Source organism: Neopsephotus bourkii, unplaced genomic scaffold (assembly GCF_033783945.1).
Source record: "Neopsephotus bourkii isolate Nb327-2 ecotype Australia unplaced genomic scaffold, CSIRO-AGI_Nbou_v1 NB_274, whole genome shotgun sequence".
Classification (NCBI taxonomy): Eukaryota; Metazoa; Chordata; class Aves; order Psittaciformes; family Psittacidae; genus Neopsephotus; species Neopsephotus bourkii.
Genome location: NW_026900783.1, coordinates 387,636 through 411,427, shown reverse-complemented (window position 1 = coordinate 411,427; position 23,792 = coordinate 387,636). Strand labels below are relative to the sequence as shown.

At 43.4% G+C, this 23,792-nt stretch overlaps 1 protein-coding gene across 1 annotated transcript in view; it reads right to left on the bottom strand.

Moving 5' to 3' along the window:
- LOC133208681 (dedicator of cytokinesis protein 1-like) overlaps positions 1 to 23,792 on the bottom strand; it is a 94,800-nt gene that overhangs the window by 1,988 nt on the left and 69,020 nt on the right. Inside the window, exons 20-22 of the mRNA XM_061346741.1 lie at positions 22,059 to 22,257; positions 16,161 to 16,314; positions 11,236 to 11,381 (exon numbers count right to left, since the gene is read on the bottom strand). Coding sequence (XP_061202725.1) covers positions 11,236 to 11,381; positions 16,161 to 16,314; positions 22,059 to 22,257 — 499 coding nt within the window. The remainder of the gene's footprint in view (positions 1 to 11,235; positions 11,382 to 16,160; positions 16,315 to 22,058; positions 22,258 to 23,792) is intronic.

The window sequence follows — 23,792 nt, the reverse complement described above, 5'->3', positions numbered from 1 at the left end:
ATCTATGATAAAATCTGTTTCAGAAAGAGCTTGAGAACACTGCAGTTCACCCATACACTTTGCAATCCATTTTTCCATGGCATTTTGGCTATGCAGGCAGTACAGTTTTCCCATCATGAGGCTGTACTGCAGTGTCACAGCTCAGAAATGCTACTCTGGGTTTGCTTTTTCTTATCATTCTTTCCCTGCTCAGCCAGCCTTTTGTTTCCTCCAAGTATACGGTTCTTTTTCATTTCCACTTGTTTATGTCTCAGCGTACCCATCCCAGTTCACCCACTCCATACTGAACCACTGGCTCATGCATAACACTTCAAACCCTACACCACACACTGACCCTGCTAAATTTCCTTGATCACCACTACAAGAACAGCCTAAACATCTAAAATGCCTTAGTGTTACACTGCATGTACTATGTGGACAAAATAACTGATGAGTTCTCAGTCGCAGTAAGAAGCTGGTATAGAAGAAACTGATAAAACATGTGCAAGTGTAAAACCCAAACCTGTTCCTTTTAAAAGATATCCAAAGGTGGTATCCAAAAAGAAAAGTGGTTGGGTGGGATGCCAGGTCATTTCCTCTGCCATGGGGCAGAAGCAGCACGAGAGCCTCCTAATGCTCCCGCAATGCAGTGGCCAGGAGTCTTCAGAGATGTGTAAGAATAGATGGAAAAAGTATCTTTAAGGTAACTGTCACGGTTTAAACCCAGCCGGTAATCCAGAACCACGTAGCCACTCGCTCACTCCCCCCCCTTTCCTCCCCGTGGCTTCGGGAGGCATGCGGAGGAGAATAGAAAGAACGTAGGTCCCATGGGTTGAGATAAGAGCAGTCAGTAACTAAGGTATAACACAAACCAGTGCTGCTACCACCAATGATAATAATGATAAGGGAAATAACAAGGGAAGAGAATACAACTGCTCACCACCCGCCAACTGATACCCAGCCTGACCCGAGCAGTGATCTAACCCTTCTGCCCCCAGTTTATATAGTGGCCATGACGTGCTGTGGTATGGAATACCTCTTTGGTCAGTCTGGGTCAGGTGTCCTGTCTCTGCTTCCTCCCGGCTTCCCCTCCTCCCTGGCAGAGCATGAGGCTCACAAAGTCCTTGGTCAGACTGAACATTACTGAGCAGCAACTAAACCCATCGGTGTTATCAGCGCTGTTCCCAGGCTGAAAGTCAAAACCACAGCACTGCACCAGCTACTAGGAAGGAGGAAAGTGACTGCTACGGCTGAACCCAGGACAGTAACTCACTGCCCTCTTCAAAGCACATTTTAAGACATAAATCCAGAGTTCTTACGGGATGGCTTTACTAATCACAGGCTCAATAGAAAGGTAAGACCGCATACTGCAGAGCCGGGAAGGCTGGATTTTGCCTGGAATATTTTCCTGTGTCCTACCCAGAAAGAGATACTTTCCAATCTGTTTCTCAACTTCCCTCCTTCCTCCTGGTTCTCCCATACGGCAAACAAACAGGGGTCCCAAGCTAGCATCAAGTAAGCTATGCCCTAAACCTGTCTCTCCATGTTGTGAAGATCTTCCACTCACCAGTTCCTCTGCCTCTCCACCACCAATGCAGCAACACGCGTGCTCTCACCTTTCTCCTTGGGTACAACATGCTATCCCAGTTAGCAACTCAAATCAACTGGCTTTAAGCTGCTACTGAATGAGAATCTCTGGACCAAGAGCATGGCACCGGAGACCAGGTGTGCTTGCCTGGAAAGTGCCATTTCCTTGTCTGCCCAGGGAAGCCTCCTGCCTAATGAGCAATGAAGTGTTCACAGTCCACTTAAAGTTCACCCTTGCTCTTTTGAAGAAGCAACCAGGTTATTAAAGCATTGGAGACTTGAAAGCATGATGCTTGAGCAGCATTCATTGATGTGTAAGCAGCATTCATCTCCCAGAGCAGGCTCAATCTGTGCACTATTTATTCATAGAATCACAGAGTGGTTTGGGTAGGAAGGGACCTTAAAGCCCATCCAGTTCCAAGCCCCTGACACGCTCAGGGACACCTTCCACTACAGCAGGTTGCTCAGCTGGACACAGTGACCCCTGAGTCAGAAAACTAAGCAAACACACTAATATGAAAAGCAGATAAAATAAGAACTTCATTTTCCTAACTGCAAACCTGAAGGATTTGTTAATTAAGAAGCCACTGCTATTCTGCCTCTTAAGTAGTACAGTCAGAACCATTAAATATTTCCTCTACCTGACCAAAAACTTGTCTTAAACCTTTTTGAGGCCAGGTTGGACAGAGCCTTGGGTAACATGGTCTAGTGTGAGGCGTCCCTGTGGCAGAGGGGTTGAAACTGGATGATCTTAAGCTCCTTTCCAACCCAAAACCATTCTATGATTCTATGATAACCTGACATGTTGAAGTAGCTGAACCCCTACTAAAACACCTAAATAAGAGCGGAACTGTCAGTTATTCAGCTTTACACATTCAGTGATGAACTGCAGACTGCAAAATCAAACTGCTTAGTTACAGCCAGGTACCCAGGCGGGGGCTCTGGGCAACCTTTGGTCCTCAGCACATCATTAGGGACTGTAGTGGTAGGACAAGGGGTAATGGGTTAAAACTGAAACAGGGGAAGTTTAGATTGGATATAAGGAGGAAGTTCTTTACTGTGAGGGTGGTGAGGCACTGGAATGGGTTGCCCAGGGAGGTTGTGAATGCTCCATCCCTGGCAGTGTTCAAGGCCAGGTTGGATGAGGCCTTGGGTAATATGGTTTAGAGTGAGGTGTCCCTGCACATGGCAGGGGGTTGGAACTTGATGATCTTAAGGTCCTTTCCAACCCTAAATATTCTGTGATTCTATGATCAGTGTACAACATGCCAGAACTCCTCCCAGGGATGATATTAATTCCATATCTAAATACATGAGGTTTATTAGTTACATATTCATGACAAAACATCAAACTTCCCTCAGTGCTCTACTCTCAGACAACATTTTTAACTTCCTATTTCTCACTAGAAAAAAACTAACTCTGCTGAAAGCCTCATTTATGAAAATCCATTTTGAATTTAAAAAGTAGTATATTGGCAATAATTCTCAATTCAATCAGATCAAAGGCATTCCTCAAACAAATGAGCCTTTTATATTGATCAGAGAACAATCAAATTACCCCTGAAGACCTGATTCTGAAGAAAAGCTACAATGCAAATACAATGAGAATAAGCTAAATATATAGGCTATAAATAACAAGCACAAAGCCTACCAGGGCTTAGATTCTGCAAGGAAATTAGGCAGAAAGAAAGAGCAGAGAGAGGTAGATAATTATTATAATTGAATTTACAATTTCCATTAGAAAGTTGGATAAATTTAGTACATGTTCATTTATATAATAAGCTACCAATGAATATATCAAGTAGGATGGGTAATGCTCGTTGGGGCAACATTAATTGAGAAATTTGCATGACAAAATGTGTCAATGTGGACCTGGTGGCACTCCAGATCCAGCCATCACTCCCATTGCTCCCTTTTATCCCAGCAAAGGGAGAAGTTCAAGCACAGTTTTTGTCTCCCTTTAATAGAACACTGAGAAAATCATTATTAGGCTGATGAAATTCCTTTTTGCTACTCCTTCCCTTATTAAACTTCGAAATACAAATCAGAGTTTCCCTCAATGTCACATTAATGAACACCTGCGTTAGAATCAGGCTAGGAAAGGACCTTATTTGTTGTCCCACAGCCTTTTTCTTCGGTCCAAGGACCATGAACTTTGCAGGGTTCATGTTTGTATTTCAATGGTTAACTGTGAACCCACCATATCTCAAAGCATGCATTTACTTTCTGACAAAAGGCTAGAGACTGGTTCACATTCAAACCTATTTTGGGCAGAATCCTTGAGTCACGGGTACCTCAGGGGAAGCAGAAACCTTATGTAAAAGGCACATCTGCAACACAGAAGCAATCTGTTCCTTCTGCTTCAAACATGAAATTGCTCCCATTTGTTTGGTTTTCTTTTCCCTGATACAGAAAAAGAATCAGGTTTAAAGAACATTTGTCTCCATTCTCTTACAAACTGCACTACACCACGCACGTTCAGGATGCACTAGGAATCAATTAAAGAAGATGAAAAATGCACGGTTTTCCTATCCTGTGACGAAGCAAAGCAAGATATGAGAATGCTTTTCATTTCCTATCAGAAAATACTATTGAAAACCACCACCACCTCCAAAAATCAGACAAAATGTGGTTCCCCCAAATGCTCCTTGGGGCACTGCAAGAGATTTCCTCCTGGGTAGCTATTTTACTTTGAAACGAAATGGTCATCAACATGTCAAGCTATAGAGATCCAATCGAAAGCACTTTAGTTGGAAGGATTAACGGATCTAATTAGGTCAGAAGCAGTAGAAATGAGATGTAAATAGGCTGTCAAGTACACGGGGCTGTGTAAATGCTTTCACATCCTGAGCTCTGAGTTGTTCCTTCTCACTTACACCGTTGTTTTTAGTATGGGGACAAGACACCTGACAAGCAGCAACTTGCTTATTTAATATCTGCAATGAAAAGTAACCCACAGTGTGAAGTCATGTCCGAACAGCATTCCCATTCGGAAGGAGCAATAAAGTGCCAGCAGAGAGAATCAGCCCAAATCCCCTAATTTGAACCAAATTATTGACACTTGAAGCTAACTGGCTGTTTGACCCAGGGAGCAAAGTTAGATGGAAAATACCAAAAGAAACCAATGTAAAATGACTGTTTGCTGCCATTCTTCATCTATCAGAGTTTCATCTGAATATGCATCATGGCCATCAGCTGCCCTTGCTGAGTGTGCTTTGATGAGAGAAGGCAATGTGGGTGAAGAAGCAGCTCCCCATGACCCGGCTTCAGTGTGCTCTACAGCCCAGAACCCCCCCGTGTGCTGGCCTGCACACCCAGAGCATGAGCAGCAGCTCAGGGAGGGGATCCTGCCCCTCTGCTGTGCTCTGTGAGACCCCCCCTGCAGCCCTGATCCAGCTCTGGGACAGCAGCACAAGAGGGACGTGGAGCTGTTGGAGCGAGGCCAGAGGAGGCCATGGAGATGCTGCGAGGGCTGGAGCAGCTCTGCTCTGGAGCCAGGCTGGGAGAGCTGGGCTGGGGCAGCCTGGACATGAGAGGGCTCCTGAAGGGGAGACCTTAGAGCAGTTCCAGTGCCTAAAGGGGCTGCAGGAAAGCTGGAGAGGGGCTTGGGACAAGGGCCTGTAGGGACAGGCCAAGGGGAATGGCTTGAACCTGCCTGAGGGGAGACTGAGCTGAGCTCTTAGGCAGAAGCTCTTCCCTGTGAGGGTGCTGAGGCGCTGGCACAGGGTGCCCAGAGAAGCTGTGGCTGCCCCATCCCTGGCAGTGTTCAAGGCCAGGTTGGACACAGGGGCTTGGAGCAAGCTGCTCCAGTGGAAGGTGTCCCGGCCCGTGGCAGGGGTTGGAGCTGGGTGAGCTTTAAGGTCCCTTCCAACACAAACCAGGCTATGACTCTATGATTTTTCCCTTAGCGCTCTTTGGCAGGACCCTGGCTCGGGGATGAGTGGGACATTCCCTGGATGGATGTTCCGATGGGGCTGATGGCAGCAGATGAGGGAGGAGAGTTTGCCCTAGCAGAGATCTACACCTTTACAAGGGGAGTACCTTGCTCCTGGTGCCTGCCATCTGTGTTAAACCACAGCTAATGCCGTTTTCCCTGTGTTGAACCACATTCCTGCATGAGGAGGCTATTAGTATTTGAGAGTGAGCTGGCTAACTCGATTTGCAAAAGCACTGCCTTTCTGCTCTGGTCTGTACATAAACAGACCTCCAGGGCTATGAGCAATACCCTTAGAATTAGGTTTCCACTCCAGGCTCAGGCTGTATTTCTTAGTGAAGGCCTGGGTCCTGTGAGAGCAATAAAGAAATGGATTAAGAATCGGGCAGAGCAAACCCCGCAGCCTGATCCCACGCTGATCCCACGGCCCCTTCCCAAACAGAATCAAGGGTGCTGCTCAGGGACACATCGTGGGCTCCGTCCCTCTGTGCAGACAGAGGAGCCCATTTTCCCCTCAAATCCCTGTAATAAGCAGTGGCAGCGCATTGATTGTGAGACTTACTAAAAAGTGACTCTGAGCTTTTTAGACATTCTTTGTTTGGGAAAAAGCTTAACCCAGCAAAGCCTGGCTGAGGAGGGAAGTGCTGGAGACTCTGCACTGGAGGAAGGGCTTGCAGTGCTTCCCATGCCCAACAGGCACAAATAACGATCAGATGGTAAATAAACCCCCAGTTTAGCTTTTTCTTTTGGGCACATTATATACTGCTGTGTACCATGGGAAGCCTTTGGTCAGAGAGCCTGGGTTTGAAAATCTGGAGTATCAGAGAGGAGACATTTCTTTCCATTTGTGAGCAAACGCAGCCCACAAAGTCAACTTTCTAATTTAATATAGCTGATTATATTAATATAATATGAATGTATATAATTATATATATATTAATATTATAACGGGGCTTGGAGCAAGCTGCTCTAGTGGAAGGTGTCCCTGCCCGTGGCAGAGGTTGGAATTGGAGGAGCTTTAAGGTCCCTTCCCAAACCATTCTGTGATTCTATGTATGCCCCAATTTTTCTCTGTCCACATCAGGACAATACATTTGCTGAAGCTTTTAAGATTAGATTTTGCTCAGTGCAGCTAATGTGAGAGACAATGATATATGATGGTGTATGCATCATAACACACAAACCATCGCCTTGGTTTTTCCTTTCTATCTAAACACTTCCAGATAACCAGTCTCATGCTCCTCGTCCAACAGGATCCCAGAGATGCAAAATAAACTCCACTGTCATCAGCCAGGCGAGACCATTCTGGTCCTCACTTCCAGCCTCTGCTGTCCCTCCTTGCCAAGTTCTCTATCTGTGCTGGACTGATCGATATGTTCTCATCCAAACCATTATCTGAAGCTTAGTAAGTGTTATAGCCAATATTATAAATCTAAGTGCTCCTTTGCCTATTTTCTTTGAGTTTCCCTTCTCGCTGTGAATACAAAGCAGGGGGGTGATTGGTATGCAAGGGTATGGATGAACCCATAAAGAATGATAACTGCCGGAAGGAATCCCTTGATGTAATAATAATCCTTGAAGGAGTCGTAGACTTCTTTATTTTTATGATCCCATATATTATCAAGAGCATTTTTAGCAGAACAAATCATAGAGTGCAAGAATGCATACATAAGGGTTTCAGTTAACAACAGGTAGAGGACAATCAGAAAATTGTAATTAGAAGATCACCTGGATAAAAGAATTAAGGTGGACCAAGTTATCAGTGAAGTCCAAATAATCTATGATTACCATCTCAGACACTAAATGGCATTATTGCCTGCAGCTTGATTTGATCATAGAATCCTGGAATGGTTTGTGTTGGAAGGGATCTTAAAGCTCATCCAGTTCCAACCCCTGCCACAGGCAGGGACCCCTTCCACTGGAGCAGCTTGCTCCAAGCCCCTGTGTCCAACCTGGCCTTGAACACTGCCAGGGCTGTATTTGATGTATTTGATGCAAATATCCCAGTGTGCTTCTCGGTTCACTACAGCAGCTTTTTCTGGCTTTCATAACCAAGTGCAAGGCAACCAGAGCAAACAGTGTAGTAATTTCTCATACAGGGAGATGTTTCCATTCTGAACGCTACTAAGATAATCTTATCTACAATATTTTAAACTGATTTTTCTTCACTGATACAAAGCCTGTGTAATTTAAAAGATGATCAGTTTGCTAGACAGAGTGTTATAAAGTTATGAAATATGTAGCTATTTGACCCATGAAACAGAAGGCATTAAAAACTGTGGAGTGGGATTTAATCACACCAGTAATAAGAATTTATCCATCTGATCTTGCATGCCCTGCACTACTCATTTTCTTGATGTTCTTTAACAGCTTCCTTCCTATAAGCCTGATGAAATAGATGTGCACAGTGATTGTTATAAGACTAGAAGCCTTCCCTAAAATTAATTCTAAGACTAATACACGTGGCTTTGTGACACACCTGCTTTAGCTCCATTCTGCAGCCTTTGAATGTATATTTCCTCCTCTTGGAAGGTTTATAGAAATACAGATGCTGAAGGAAAGCTTGGACAGCAAGCTAATGATGTACAGCCTTTATTTGATTGCATTTCTAAGGTATGCTTCAATCCTGAGGGCCTTCAACACTGGATGTTACACAACGGGCTCCATTTCTATTACAAACTATATGAAAAGCAAGTGGAAGGAATCTGAGCAATGAAGGCTGCAAAGAGGAAAAATACTGAGCTGAATCAAGCTTTGCAAAAACCCAACAGTATATTGCTTCCATTTTTATGAATTTCCATTAAATGATGCAGAAACCCTGCTCATGACAGGTACAGGAGCTACACAAGGTCACATCCTCAGTAGCAACGTGACCAAGGCTGGAAGCTGAGTTGTCTTCAGGTCTGGGCTTCAACCATCACAGCATGACGGCATTTGCAGGCAGTACTGAATAGCAAGTGGAAGCCCCTCAAACAGCCTCATAGAACAGTCTGGGTTGGAAGGGACCTGCAAAGCTCATCCAGTTGAACCCTTCCGCAATGAGCAGGGACATCTTCAACTAGATCAGGTTGCCCAGAACCGCATCCAGCCTGGCCTCAATGGTTCCAGGGATGGTGCAGCATGAAAAAGGAACTGGCTATTGGGATTTTACTCCTGACCATGTGTTTTATCATCTCATTGTTTAATGCTTTTTAGCGGAAGAGTGAACTCCTATGAACAATACTGAGCTACTACCAGCGCCTAAAGCCTGCAGTGTATCATAGGAACTGAAGGTACTACCCTGGAGCTCACACAAGAGACAGTTTGAGAGACTGGAAACCTCATCTGAATTCCTGAGGTTTCTTCATGGAGATGGAGTTCTCAGACCCGACTCCTGGCAGCCCTCCTGTAATTTTCCACTTAGAGGTCTGAATTCAGGTCAAGCGAGAGGTGGCCCCTGAGAGAGAAGCCTGGGAAAGGGGTAAGAGCTCGGTACACTTTGATGGGAATTAAGAGGAAAAGGGGTTGCAAAAAACATTAGTGAAAGTATTTACTGAAACCATCCAGCCATGGGGAAGAGCTGAGCAGAGAGGATGAGAGCACAGAATTCCTCAATATATGCACAAAATGTGTAAAACTTGGTGGGTTTAATAACACTATTCACGTTCCTGAGCTTTCTTCTATATTTGCTTTTTTCACCATTTAGACTGAAAACACCAAATTCCTGCAACAACACAGTTACAATTTCAATCATGGAAAAGCTGGGCTTGTGTAGTGCTGTGCACTGGGACAGTCTGTCTTAAACAGAACTATTCCAGAGCTAAAACTGAACTCCTAAACTCATGGAATGGTTTGGGTTGGAAGGGAGCTTAAAGCTCCTCCAGCTCCAACCCCTGCCATGGGCAGGGACCCCTTCCACTGGAGCAGCTTGCTCCAAGCCCCTGTGTCCAACCTGACCTTGAACACTGCCAGGGATGGGGCAGCCACAGCTTCTCTGGGTACCCTGGTCTCTGCTGAGATCAGAAATGCTTTCTCTAAGCGTGAGATTTACTGAAAAGCAGATTACTCAATAGAAGTCCATTTGAATGATGAGCTGCAGAGAAACGCTGCAAACCACCCCTGCAAACAAATAAGAATCACTACCACTGGGTGCTTTTGCACAAAACAACAGCTTGGCCAAAGTTACACGTTCCAAAGTGAAAGAGAAGAAAAGGTCTGGTACTGGTTTGTGTGGCAGGACCTTGCTATCAGGGGGACTAAAGGGGTGGCTTCTTTGAGAAGCTGCTAGAAGCTTCCCCCAGCTGGCCCCAAGATGGCCCTGCTGCAGTGATATGTACTGAAGAAGAGGGAAAAACCTGCACAACAGCAACTGCAGCCAACGATAAGAGTAAGTAGGCCAGGTTGGACAGAGCCTTGGGTGCCATGGTTTAGTGTGAGGTGTCCTTGCCCATGGCAGGGGGGCTGGAACTGGAGGATCTTAAAGTCCTTTCCAACCCAAACCATTCTATGATTCTATGTGAGAGGAAGAGCCCTGCACACCACAAGGTGTGTGGAGAAAGAGGGGAAGAGACCATGGTGGTCCATGGTGGAGCAGGTATCCACCTGCAGCCCAGGAAGAACTCCACACCAGAGCAGGAGGATGCCCAAAGGAGGCTGTGACCCCATGAGGGACCCAAGCTGGAGCAGTTCATGAAGAACTGCAGCCCATGGGACGGACCCACGCTGAAGAAGTCCTTGGAGGACTGTCTGCTGTGGGAGGGACCCCATGGTAGGGGGGGCAAGAGTGTGAGGAGTCCTCCCCTGATGAGGAAGGAGCAGCGGAGACAATGTGGGATGAACTGACCACAACCCACATTCCTCATCCCCCTGGCACTACTTTATGGGAGGAGGTAGAGAAAATGGGAGTGAAGTTGAGCCTGGGACGAGGGGAGGGGTGGGGTGAAGGTGTGTTAAGATTTGGGTTTATTTCTCATTATCCTACTCTGATTGGCAACAAATTAAACTAATTTCCCCAAATCAAGCCCGTTTCCTATGAGTGACTCTCCCTGTCCTTATATCAACCCATGAGCCTTCCGTATGTATTTTGTCTCCCCATCAAGCTGAGTAGGGGGCTGACAGGGCTGCTTTGGTGGGCACCCAGCATCCAGCCAGGGTCAACCTCTCCCAGCTCTTTAAACACATAGTTTTGCCTTCAAAAAGGAAATAAATGGCCCTGCTGTAAAGCACTGCTTTGAAGAAAAGAACCAAACTAGTTTTAAATGATTCCAGAATACAGGAAGACGCTGAAAAAGCATGCTTTCTTTGGAAAGCTGACAACAATGTTGATGATGAAGAGTGTTTCTGAGCTCCTTCCCTCAAAGGGGGCACATGTGTTTGCCTCTAGGAAATAAGCGGCTACAAGAAATAGCTCCAGAAAAGAAAGATGTCAGATACGTGTTTTATTTCCTTCCCTGAGGATTTAAAGGCTGTTAGATCTAACTTGCAGCTGAGACTATATCCTGTTGGTTGAAGCTCCCTCACTGACACAGCTAACAGCATTTTGCTTGTGCTCTCCACCAGAATGAATGAGACCTCCCTTCAGGTTGGTCACTTTGAGTGATACTGCTCCCTTATGCTCTACACACTTGTTTGGAACAGCTGGAATCTCTGGACCTGGATCTGAAACATCCACGAGCACAATTCCATATTGCTGTGGATTGTTCAGGGCACAAAGGCAAAGAAAACTGCAAGAAATCATCATCCTCTCTGGGACTCACCCTTTGATGGGCAGGAGGGGAGGTCGTTGGGCTGATCAAGTCTTGACTTTCCATGAGGTTCCCATAATCAGCCATGCTTCCTTTGAGAGGCAGAGGAGGAGGAACGTCAGGGATGTCAGAGCTGGACATACCATTGAGCTCCAGGTCTGTAAAGATCAACACTGAGTTAGTTCATTCAGTAACTGAATCAAATCCAAAGACCCAGATTCCTACATCAGTTCCTATGGTGTTGATACTGCCGTAACGCTACACAGGCGCTATCTTTGTCTATGTCTTCATCTTTGTTACTTGAATGATGCCCTCTTTTTAATAGAAAATGATTTTTCCTTCAGATTTCCTGCCAAAATATTCAGAGCTCAGCAAATGTAATTTTTCTCAGCTGTAAGCTCTGCATTTTCACCTTCACACTTCAACAGGAGTTCTGGTAAGTGCACTAAGAAAACATAATCGAGCTGAGCTTTATTTACTTCCCCTCAGTAAAATAAAAGCATCTTGTTAATAAAATGCACAAATGAAAGCCTATAATTAACTACACCTCCCTCAAAAACTTCCCAAGTCCAGGTAACTATAATAAACGAGCAGTCACTGGTTGTTGAGTAAATAAAATCACGCAAGAGAAAGTACAAAACATTTATTATTGCTGTTTGCTGGCTAGAAAGTTCCCTTCTCTTAGCAGATAAATCCTAGCAGGTAGGTGCTGTAAAGGCGAATAGCCTGAGGGCCAGTAAAGTTTATTGAGGCCTGAGTGATACATTGGCTTCGGTGTCAAAATCCACCCACGGTGTATTTCAGGGCAACTCTGTCATTTTAATACAGGCAAAACCCACTGTGAGCTCTACGAGGCAAGAAGCTTAATGTATTCCTTATAAATTAGGGAAGCGTTTTGATTTAGGAAATGAAGGAAAAGTTCTTTTTATTTCACTGGGGTGATTTGTGAAGCAAGGGGAGGATTTGTTTATGCAGGTGTTTTGATTGCAAGGTTCCTTTCAGTATCTCACCAAAAGCATCCTTTTATGGCTCCTCCAAATGGCCTCTCGCTAACACAATTTAACTGTGAGGTGGCTGTATTGATTTGTCACTGAAAACTGTAATTTTCCTCTTCATCCTTTCACTTGAACTTTCAACTATGTCTGGACAAGAGTATTTTTCACCCTGGGACTTCAGAATTTCAGTGGCTTCTTCTACATCAGGCTCAACAGAGTTGTTTGTCCTCCAGGACTTCAACTCATTATTGATTTTTCCAGTGCCCCTGTTCTACATCCTTCCTCTTCTATATAAATAGGTTTTCTCCATTCCCTTAACATTCACAATACTTTCCTTCATCATAATCTGTTTCTGCTGAGCTCCCGTCATCAAACATGTAACTGGAAAACACCACCTCACACATTCATGCTGCAAATGAACTTCCTTGTTCATTCCATATGAATTTCCCATCCATATCATACATCTAAAGATCATGAGGCATTGGAGACCATAAACCTCACAAAACAGCTCCTTGATGTACATCCTGCATGTCTCACCCACAACTATGTATCTCTCTGTATCTCTCTATATGATCTATTTGTTTTTTCCATGCTGTTATGGATAATACTGGGAGATGTTTGGAGAATGGCATTTTCTTCAGTGTTGTAGCTTTAGCCAGAACTTTAGCAGAACCTTGAAGCCTGCTTCAGAAAGGGAAAACTTAATTTGGGATTTCCTGTAAACAAGTCATGTTTTTAGGTCTCACTATACACATTCCTTGGGTGAAAACTGAAATTGAATACAATAACACACTATTACCCAAAGACAAAGTGAATTTAACTGCCCTGAGCACTTTATCTTTGTATCTTACAGGACATTACAGTATCAATTAGCTCCATCTAAGCCACTGGATGGGGCTTTTAGCAACCTGCTCTAGTGGAAGGTGTCCCTGCCCATGGCAGGGGGTTAGAACTGGATGAGTTTTAAGATCCCTTCCAACCCAAACCATTCTATGACTACATGTAGACTAACAGGTGTTAATAGAAGATGGTAAGACCAGTTTTGTTAGGAATGATAGAAAACCTTTGTTTCTTTAACGTTGACACTTGGAATATCAATGGAAAGGCAGATGAGCCATGTTTTCACTAGAGCTACAGAGGAAACAAGGTGTGGAGGCAACACTTAAACATCCGCAATACTCTGAACAGCCTACATGGTCACCAACTATCTGTGCAACTGTGTTCTGCTCTGCCTCTGTCCCTTTCGCTACATTACAGCACTAATTTTCTGCAGCCCCCATTGTGTTCCTACATGGCACCTTCACTACCTCATCCTTTTGCAAAACAGCAATAAATAAATCCTTTTGAACGTGGACAGAGTATTTCCATCCACATGAATAGTTCATAATATGCATTAACAACATCATTTGCATTCACTCCGGCAAACTATTTACTAGAACAACAACTCTCTATAATGACAAAAACCTACTTGCCCTGACTAGCTAATCTCTCCCACAGTTTAATGAAATCCAGGGATCACCAACCCTTCTGCAGAAACAGGTATTGACACAAACTGCAGTCATTTTCAGTTGTGTTTCCAGACTTATTTGCTACAGATCTATTCATTTTCGCCTGCTCCATTCAGCTGAACTACACCTCGCTAACTCAGGCACTGTACAAATAATTACTCATCATTTCAGGTTGGTTGCCATTATTCAAGGTGTTTCATCAGACTAATATGCTCTGAATATTTATTCCTTGCCTTACATGGGCCACTGAGAATATCTTGGAGCTGGCAGGAGATCAGTTAGATGCCTGTTTTTTTCCATCTTAACCTAATGATCAGATTTTACACTCCATTCTCCTAAACTGCCAGCTAACAAGCAAGCAGGATTACTTAGCAACCCATTAACTGCGTTTAGCCAATTTATGCATTGAAGCAACTTCTTGATCCTTGGAATTCCTAAAATCATTTATCACAACAAATCCTCAATTAGGGACAAGTCTCATTGATTTGGCAAGAAGCTGAACCTGTTCTATGTAACACCCATAAATCTTCAGCACATATATATTATTTACTATTATATACTATTTATATTTAAAGATATATGGCAGCCTACCAGTATCTGAAGGGGGGCTATAGGGATGCTGGGGATGGACCAGGTTGGACGAAGCCTTGGGTGATATGGTTTAGTGTGAGGTGTCCCTGCCCATGGCAGGGGGTTGGAACTGGACGATCTTAAGGTCCTTTCCAACCCTAACTGTTCTATGATTCTATATTGTATTTATACTTATTTATAGCTATTCTATCTATTAAATATTCTCAGAATGCTGCATCCCTGACAGTGTTCAAGGCCAGGTTGCACAAAGCCCACAGCGACATGGTCTAGGGTGAGGCATCCCTGTCCAGCACAGGGAGATTGGAACTGGATTATCTTAAGGTCCTTTCCAACCCAACCCATTCTATGGTTTTATGATCTGTGTGCAGAAAAATATGATAACTTCAAATACTTTTTTAAAGGAGAAACCAAGTTAGTTTTAATAAAATGTACACAGGAAGAACTAATCCAATTCAAAGAATATCTTTTGCATGAGCATATATACTCCTCTGTATTTCCAGTTTTCAGCTGGTAGATTCTTGCTATCTAAACTGTAAAGAAGAGTTCAGTGTTATAACAATATTTGGCTTAGGTGCCTGGCTCTGCAAAGGAAATGCTGCATTGATTTCCTCTTACTTATCCGTCTTCCACACGTCTGCAATCAACAAGTTCAAATCATTAAAGCAAAGCCACGTGCCTTTAGAAGACAGTTCTGTTGCTATAGATCTGTAGAATAAACACATTCCAGCTCACAGGATGTGTATCTGCAACCGGCAACAAGGACTTTCCAAAGCACTGTTTAAGGGGAAAGGTTTAAGTACCACAAGACACAAATAAAACAGTGACCTTGATGGAACAAGACTTTCTTCTTAAAACTGACCACCTATTCTCCCCTTTACTAACTTCCCTTAACTCTTGACAACTGTACTAGCCATTTGGGTACACGTATCAAGTATATCAAAAGATAATACATTACTGTTTTATCCTGTGCTAGCAATTAAAACCTCTGAATAGCAGGTTTTGAACGACAGCACAGACATGGGTGCTGTGTTACACCCAGTTAGTTTTGCAATAGGCATGCCTGAAGACTGAAGAAAATAGTTGATATTTTACAGAAAACAGGGGAAGTTTAGATTGGATATAAGGAGGAAATTCTTTCCTGTTAGGGTGCTGAGGCACTGGAATGGGTTGCCCAGGGAGGTTGTGAATGCTCCATCCCTGGCAGTGTTCAAGGCCAGGTTGGACAGAGCCTTGGGTGAGATGGTTTAGTGTGAGGTGTCCCTGCCCATGGCAGGGGGGGTTAGAACTGGATGATCTTAAGGTCCTTTCCAACCCTAACTGTTCTATGATTCTACAATTCTATAAAAACTGAGTGATAGATGTTAATGTCAAAAACTACATCAAAAAGACTGGCTTTTTTCCCCTCTCATGGCTGGTACTCACTAAGCAGCAAATAAAGGTTGGTTTCAAGTACAATTACATTAAAAGATTTTTTTTCTGAGCCTTTATGCTCCAAAACCCCCCAAATCCAATACAGAATCAAGTCCAACACTGATTTTTGACAGTTACTCTATATGTAAGAAATGGTTAATGATTATTTGACAAGGAAAAGCAACTTTTTCAATCCAACAGCTTTGCTTTAGGAAAATGGTGAAATAATTGCTTCTGACAAATTCCAGGAGCATGATGTTAAGAGGCAAGCTCTTGTTCCTGCAAGCGATCCCATGGTGAGGGCAAAAAGAGCAGCTCCAAGGCCTCAAACCACAGTTGTAAAGCAATGGTCAGGAAACACACCTCCCCACAACAAGTTATTTTACACAGAATTTGCTAGGAAAAGAAGATTTAGTGCAGCCTGAAGACTCACTGGACTGTATGCTGAAAGAAAGCTTTGTCCGTGGAGTTATTGGGGGTGGTGTCACTTGGGAGCTGGGAGGTGATGGAGAGACGGAGAAGCGTCTTTCGCTTGACATGACGTTTATGACTTGGCTTTTTGGTCTCTGTGGTCGCAGTGGGCTGATCTGCAGGGGGAAAAAACAGAGATGTTAAAGGAATGCATGCTCCTACTGAAAGCAGAGCTTGGGATTGCTGTGCTTTCCTCACTACCTCTTAAACAGTAACAAGGCAATGGTAACACACACAGTACTTCTGATTTAATGCAGTATTTCACAGCTCCGAATGTTTTCCCCTTCCCCCAAGGAACCACAATGAGATTTAAGGCATACACCTTCCCATAGCCTGGCATATTTCCCTGAAGCAATGAGCCAATCCCCCAGACTCTTGCTTCGTAGCAGCCAAGGAAGTCTATATCCTTACACAACATTATACAGCATTCAGAATCTTTTCTGTGTGTTGTGAAGGAGAAATCTGAAGTGAGGGAGGAGTGCTTCCTTTTGTTTTCACAAAACAAACCTTGAGGCTTTGTACAAAAGGCTGCGTCTCTGAGACCCTTCTGTGGGAAATGAATGACCATAACGTATGTAACTTCTTTTGGGAGTTCATCAAGACCTCTCAGAGACATTCCCAATGCTAAAATTCAAGTTGTAACACTCCAAAGGTTTTTTCTTCCAAGATCTTTTAAAGCATATTTTTAGTATAAAGGATAAGCAAAGGAATCACGTTCTCAGAGGCATGTAATTATATGAAAGCAACTCAGGGAGCCACAGGAATTGATTAGGAAACCTGCAATGCCAGAATCCAGAGAAAACCCAGCAACTAGAATCAAGGTCCTGGGTTAACCTGGTCTTATCTCAAATAATCCTTAATTTCTTCTGTGACTGATGAGCTTGGTCCTCTTAAAGCTTCACATGGCTCTGCCAGGGAATATGAACTCCCTGGAGAGCACTAATCCGTGATGAACCCATTGCTAATATTTTTTGGTCTGACAAAAGCAAGATCGATAGTGAGGGATGTTAAATGCCACTAAGTCCATAAAACAAGCAGCCTGTTATTCTGATTGCTCACACAAGCCTTTGAGGGGTCTGTTCACTTCTTGGCGTCAATGTTAGGTTTGCTACCACAGAATCAAAGAACGAACAATGAGAATTTATGTTAAAGAAGTTTATGTAATATTGAAAAGAAGATATAAATCTTTAGAAAACTATGAAGACATTACTGACCATCTTCACATACCGAAATGCTTAGGTTATCCTCTGACATGATCATAGCAGTGCAAGATCCTGTAATTAGGGCTTGGGTTTTCGTCAGTCCATAAATTAATGATGGGTACAGTGAAATTTGGAAAGAAGTATTGGAACTGGATGATCTTAAGGTCCTTTCCAACCCTAATTATTGTATGATTTAAGCCATGCAACTAGACAAAACAGCCTCTGAATACTCCTTTTTAAAGACTATATAAAAACTCCATGCACTGATTCTACAGTTTTATAATCCATCCATGTTCTTCCATTGCAATTCATGTTACTGGAAAAAAAAGAAACTCCTATATAAGGGAATCCATCACAGTGATGGAAACACTCATTTTGTTAGAGAACACCATCGTTGAAGGGATAGCAGAAGCTCTGCAGAGATGGGAACGGCCACTGTCTGACACGTTGCTGCACGTCTCACTTGATACTCTCTGTAAAACTGGTATCAGCCTTGCAAGTACATTGCACAAAGCAGTGGGTAAACAGGATCTAGAATAGATTCACATTTAAGGTTGTTGCAGCCTTCCCTCCTGAAAGCAAACCCCTGCTAACAACCTCTTTGTAGTGGGTAAAGAACGATTTAGAATCCGAGTGTGGTCAAGCATCAGCTAACTGTGAGATGTTCCACTTAAACCTGAGAAGAAACTTCTTCTCAGTGAGGGTGACGGAACACTGGAACAGGCTGCCCAGGGAGGTTGTGGAATCTCCTTCTTTGGAGACATTCAAGACCCGCCTGGACACGTTCCTGTGTAACCTTATCTAGGTGTTCCTGCTCCGGCAGGGGGATTGGACTAGATGATCTTTTGAGGTCCCTTCCAATCTCTAACCTACTGTGATACTGTGATACTGTGATGTGTGTGGTGGGGTGAATATCTGAAACTGGACTTTTGAACCACCAAGCATAAGCCTGCTATCTGCCAGCTACAACTGGCACGGGATGCTTGTAACCTGTGACGACATGTGAATGAAACAGAGGTGACACACAACAAACTCTCTTGCTAATACACAGAGGTAAGCCAGTGATTAAGAGGCTGACCATGCACTGTGCTCCTGAACATCCATTATTCTGACATAGCTCTCTGCCCAAATCCATCACATGTTCTCGTTTATTCCATCTCATCCATGACAATTTTGAGCACTGTTTTTCCAGGCTGCTGAGTATCCTTCAGCACCACCTCAGACCACACTTAGAATCATAGAATCACAGAATAGTTAGGGTTGGAAAGGACCTTAAGATCATCAAGTTCCAACCCCCCTGCCATGGGCAGGGACACCTCACACTAAACCATGGCACCCAAGGCTCTGTCCAACCTGGCCTTGAACACTGCCAGGGATGGAGCATTCACAACCTCCCTGGGCAACCCATTCCAGTTCCACACCACCCTAACAGGAAAGAATTTCCCCCTTATATCCAATCTAAACTTCCCCTGTTTAAGTTTGAACCCATTACCCCTTGTCCTGTCACTACAGTCCCTAATGAAGAGTCCCTCCCCAGCATCCCTATAGGCCCCCTTCAGATACTGGAAGGCTGCTATGAGGTCTCCACGCAGCCTTCTCTTCTCCAGGCTGAACAGCCCCAACTTTCTCAGTCGGTCTTCATATGGGAGGTGCTCCAGTCCCTGATCATCCTCGTGGCCTCCTCTGGACTTGTTCCAACAGTTCCATGTCCTTTTTATGTTGAGGACACCAGAACTGCACACAATGCTCCAGGTGAGGTCTCACGAGAGCAGAATAAAGGGGCAGGATCACCTCCTTTGACCTGCTGGTCACGCTCCTTTTGATGGAGCCCAGGATACGGTTGCTTTCTGGGCTGCAAGCGCACACTGAAGCCGGCTCATGTTCATTTTCTCATTGACCAGCACCCCCAAGTCCTTCTCCTTGGGCTGCTCTGAATCTCTTCTCTGCCCAGCCTGGAGCTGTGCCTGGGATTGCTCCGACTTCACCGCCCAATCTTGCTCACAAGTACATGGTGTGTCAGATGTGCCACAAGTCACTCTGTAGTCAGCATATTTGGGGTCTGCAACATCATTCCTACCCACAGAGCAGCCTCCTCCATAGAAGAAAGATGGGCTTGACCCATCTGGTGTTGGCAAATCCAAGCTGGATGTTATTCTTTCGCCCATTCTCTTGAGGATACTTATAAATTGTCACTGTACTAAAGCAAAGCATGTCTCCTGCTGTAAAGCCCCCAAATATTTGACAAGTCAGGACTCAGAATCCATTAGAAAATTCACCAAATAACTGAAATCTTGTAATCGAATTAGTGATGGTACAAGGGAGTTCTAAACTCTCAACAGAACAAATCCAGTAACTATCATACAAAATCTAGTAACTAATAGTAGTTTATTATTAAAATCTCACTTTTAAAGCTCTTTAAGTCTTTCATTTTAATTTCAATTTCCAGTAAAACCTGGATTCCAACTTTTTTCTTTTGGAAAAAACTAACCTCTAATTTTCCTCCTCTTCCATTGTATCATCACCTTTTCTTCTCACAAACTTTCTGCTTCCAAGGTATTCATGCCAGAGAGATCAAAACGCCTTATTCTTCATAAAACACAGACGTAACAGTGCTCTGGGAGCGATTTCAACTTTAAAAGGGAACTGTTACAGAGTTCAGCCCACAAAAGTGGAACAATGGGAAAGCTGAATTCTTACCCACAAAAGATGAGAATTTCCCTTTTATATCATTAATAAGGGGATGCGTCTGCAGAACACAAAGAGTTTAAGACAAATTTTATCTTTAAGCTGCTTGCCATGATATGTATAAAATTCCCGAAGACAGCAGTGGGAATTTTACTGTAGACTGATCTCAAGAGAGCGGCTCCTCTATTTCACCTGCAAGAGAAAGCAAACTGCACTAACAGCAAGCATTAAAACTTGACTCAGGTGTTTTGGAGCTCATCAAGGAGTTTGCAGATACTGAAAAAGGAGTTTTTCTCTCACCAGCAAACTCCTTTTTTTATTATTGATCTATGGATTTCAAGAAGCTGAAAGTAACTAACTCTGACATTTGATTCCCCTTCCTCACTATAACCAGTGGTATCAGTCATACCAGTCATGCACTGAAAGCTCGACTGGGAATAGTGGAAAACTTGAGCCAGCCCATGTTGGGCTTTGCTTGGTTTTGTTCCTCTGACGACAAATGGAGATATGCCTTGAAGGGTTCACGTGTCCTTTCTAGACAGCATTTCCATTTTTCCAGTCATAAGCAATCTTCTCCAATGCCCAAGACCTCTCAGAGATGACAGTGACCTTGCAGTGACACCAACCAGCTCTCCAGCATCCCTGGATGCCTCCCATCTGGTGTAGTGGAAGGTGTCCCTGCCCATGGTAGAGGGCTGGTACTGGATGGGCTTTAAGGTCCTTTCCAACACAAACCATTCTGGGATTCTATGATATGGAAATCTCACCAGAAGTATTCTCTGTCTGAAAACACTCTAATGATGCTGACCTGGCTGGCTTTGGCAGGAGAAAGCTCCATTCAAACAAACCATGGCGGATCCTAAATGTGCTGAATTCAATGGGAAAAGTTGTTGGATTCAAAGGAGCTTGGGTGAAAAGCCTGAGATGCGCAAAGAGGATTTTATCTGGGGTTTTTGCTGAGCTCACATTGGGTCTACATCAGACAGAACAACTCTGATCTCCCCAGCTGTTAGAAGGCACATCTGAGACATTAAGCTCATCTTCGGATGGAAAAGAAGGAGCAAACCCAGAAAGCAGAGGAACAATGGCTGAAAACCTCAGTGACATGCCACTACAAACAGCAAAGAGGAAGACTTACAGGATCTACTTATCGCAAGTCAGGGAGAAATCATTCTGCAAGCCCAATGTAAACGGCACAGCCACCAAAGCAAGGCTCTGCTGAGTTGTATGTTGGCTCTACAAGTACTTGTGCAAATCTCTGGCAGAACACTGCAATTCTTTCTGAAGGGCAAACTTTAAACGACTGGTCTCCAAAGAGGTGTCCAGGCAGAGATCTGGAGGTGACACGTAGTTCACACAATCCCTGCTCCAGCTTCAAATGGCCTTGCTTTCAGTTTCAGAGCTAAAACTTCTCGTTACCCAAGCCTTTAGGATACTTTCAGTGAATTAAACACATGCCAAGGAGAGAGGGTTTAAGAGAGATATGTCCTGTAGTTACTATCCTTACACACAGCCACCACTGGAACTGCATGATTTTCTGCTCAAAACAGCCTTCCAGAATACATAATTGCCACACACAAAATGACCTTGTAACATTCCCACCAAACAGTGTCTTGCAGTAGTCAGCTGAAATATGAGAAAACCCATCAGGATCTATTGGGAACCTTAAATATAAAACCGGCTGCTAAAATGGTAGCATTTATTTTACTTAGGATGTACCATCTGTTCCTTTTATCAAATAGTCCTATATAGCTTTTGGTTAAGATTTTCTTATGAGAGACTGTGATTTTTTTACACTGTAAATAAACCCAGTGGTTTTGATGCATTACCACATACATTACTATAGTAGCATATTCCCTTGGAGATAGTTTTGGCCTAAAAAGAAACTAAATCACAAAAAACACTGTTTTTCTTTAAAAAGAGAAAGAACACTGCTCAGGATTAGATAAAGCATTACTTGCAAATCAAGTTACCGTTTCTGACAGGATCACTGCTTCAGACTGCTGCAGAGAAATATCAGTAGATTTAAATTCTTTATCAAATATCTCTTGATGCTTGCTGTTCCTTTTCTCTTTCTTCTTTTCTTTCTTATCTTTATCTAGGTCATCCTTGTCCAGCTTATCTTGAGACCTAGAATGCATCTTTTTGGGCAGGAGGGGCTCCAGCACAAACCTAAAGGAAATTGTTGATGGTTAGAGCAGTAAAATACCACTTGGAAAACACATAACTTTTGTTTGTATGCTTCCCAAAGTCTCCTTTCATAGAATCACAGAATCATCTATGATCCTCTGAGTTAGTGATGCTTCGCTAAGCCAGGAAAACTGAGCACAGAGAAAAGGAGGGGGCAGAAGGTTGTAACAATCATAATTGTCTTACAATAAAATTTACTGCTGAAGACCCAATACTGGGTATTTCCCTGCTCTGTAGTAAATTAACTGGTTTACAGCTACACAGACTCCTGAGTTCCACTGCATGTGGTTTACATAACAATGAGGTTTCCATTCAGCACTCCCACTACACATGGCAGGGGTGCCAGCACCCACCTGGAAAGCAGCGCTATATAAGCATAGGTAATTGCACAGTGCATTAAAGAAATGTCACTCCTATGTTCCCTGCACCCCTGATAGACACAGTCCATGTGTCTACCAATGCCAAGTCCCCAAATTCCTCGTGGATCTTCATTTTTTTGGCTTCATTTGAGTGGAGAAAGAGGACGTATTTATTCCCCAGAGAAGGAATAACAGCTCAGAAATTGCCTTGCAGAGGTGGAGTGATTTTCTGTGGAACATGCACAACAGAAAATGCTTTTTATCCTTGTAACTCGTGACAATTACAGCACCTGCTCTCTGAAAAGCAAACAACATCACCCCTAATGCAAGGGAAACACTTATACGGGGCACAAAAGCAGGAGGTATAGAGGTTTAACCTCAGACACAAGCCCCATTCCTGTCTCTAATAACACCTTGTTTGTATATTTGGTTTTGCATGCATTTTTATAGCATTTTGGCTTTATATATATATATAAAATCATATACTTGAGGACATATATCCATATGAGTGCCCACACCTCTGCTTCCCTACAACATGCCCTGGTAAGGGGAACCCAGGAGGGCTGAGCTAAGCTGTTCTGGTGTTCCAGATACACTCCAGAATGACAAATCAGCCAGATGCTAGCAAAGGGCAAGGTTACTTTCCAAAACCCAGATGTATTTTCCCACCTGGAATGCTCTGAGTGTGTGAATACAGGCAAGCTTGATGTACTACAGCCATCAGCTCTGCAATTTTTATGGTTCATGACTATTATTTTTCTGGCTACAAAGGAAAAAATCTTTAGGGGTTGAAGGAACTTTTAAAGGAAAACTTCATTTTTCAAAGGGTTTTTATTGCAGAGGGAAAGTACTATTCTAGAGTAATATTGGAACTCTTCTTCGCTGATTTAAAGGAATCTTATCTTACCTTTGTTAATGACTAGTTTGAATACAAGGTAGGTATTTTGCTCTTCTTGAGCTAAAACATTCTTAGGTAGACAAAGTATTTTATGATTTATTTTATATTATAAACTAATACACCAAACTCATACCTTGGTCAGATTTTACCTGATTGTACCCTGACAGGTTTTCATCACATTACAAAACTGAAACCAAACCAAAAATCCTCCCCAAAAAGGAACCAGCTTATGTTTTAACATTGGGAAAGTATTTATTATC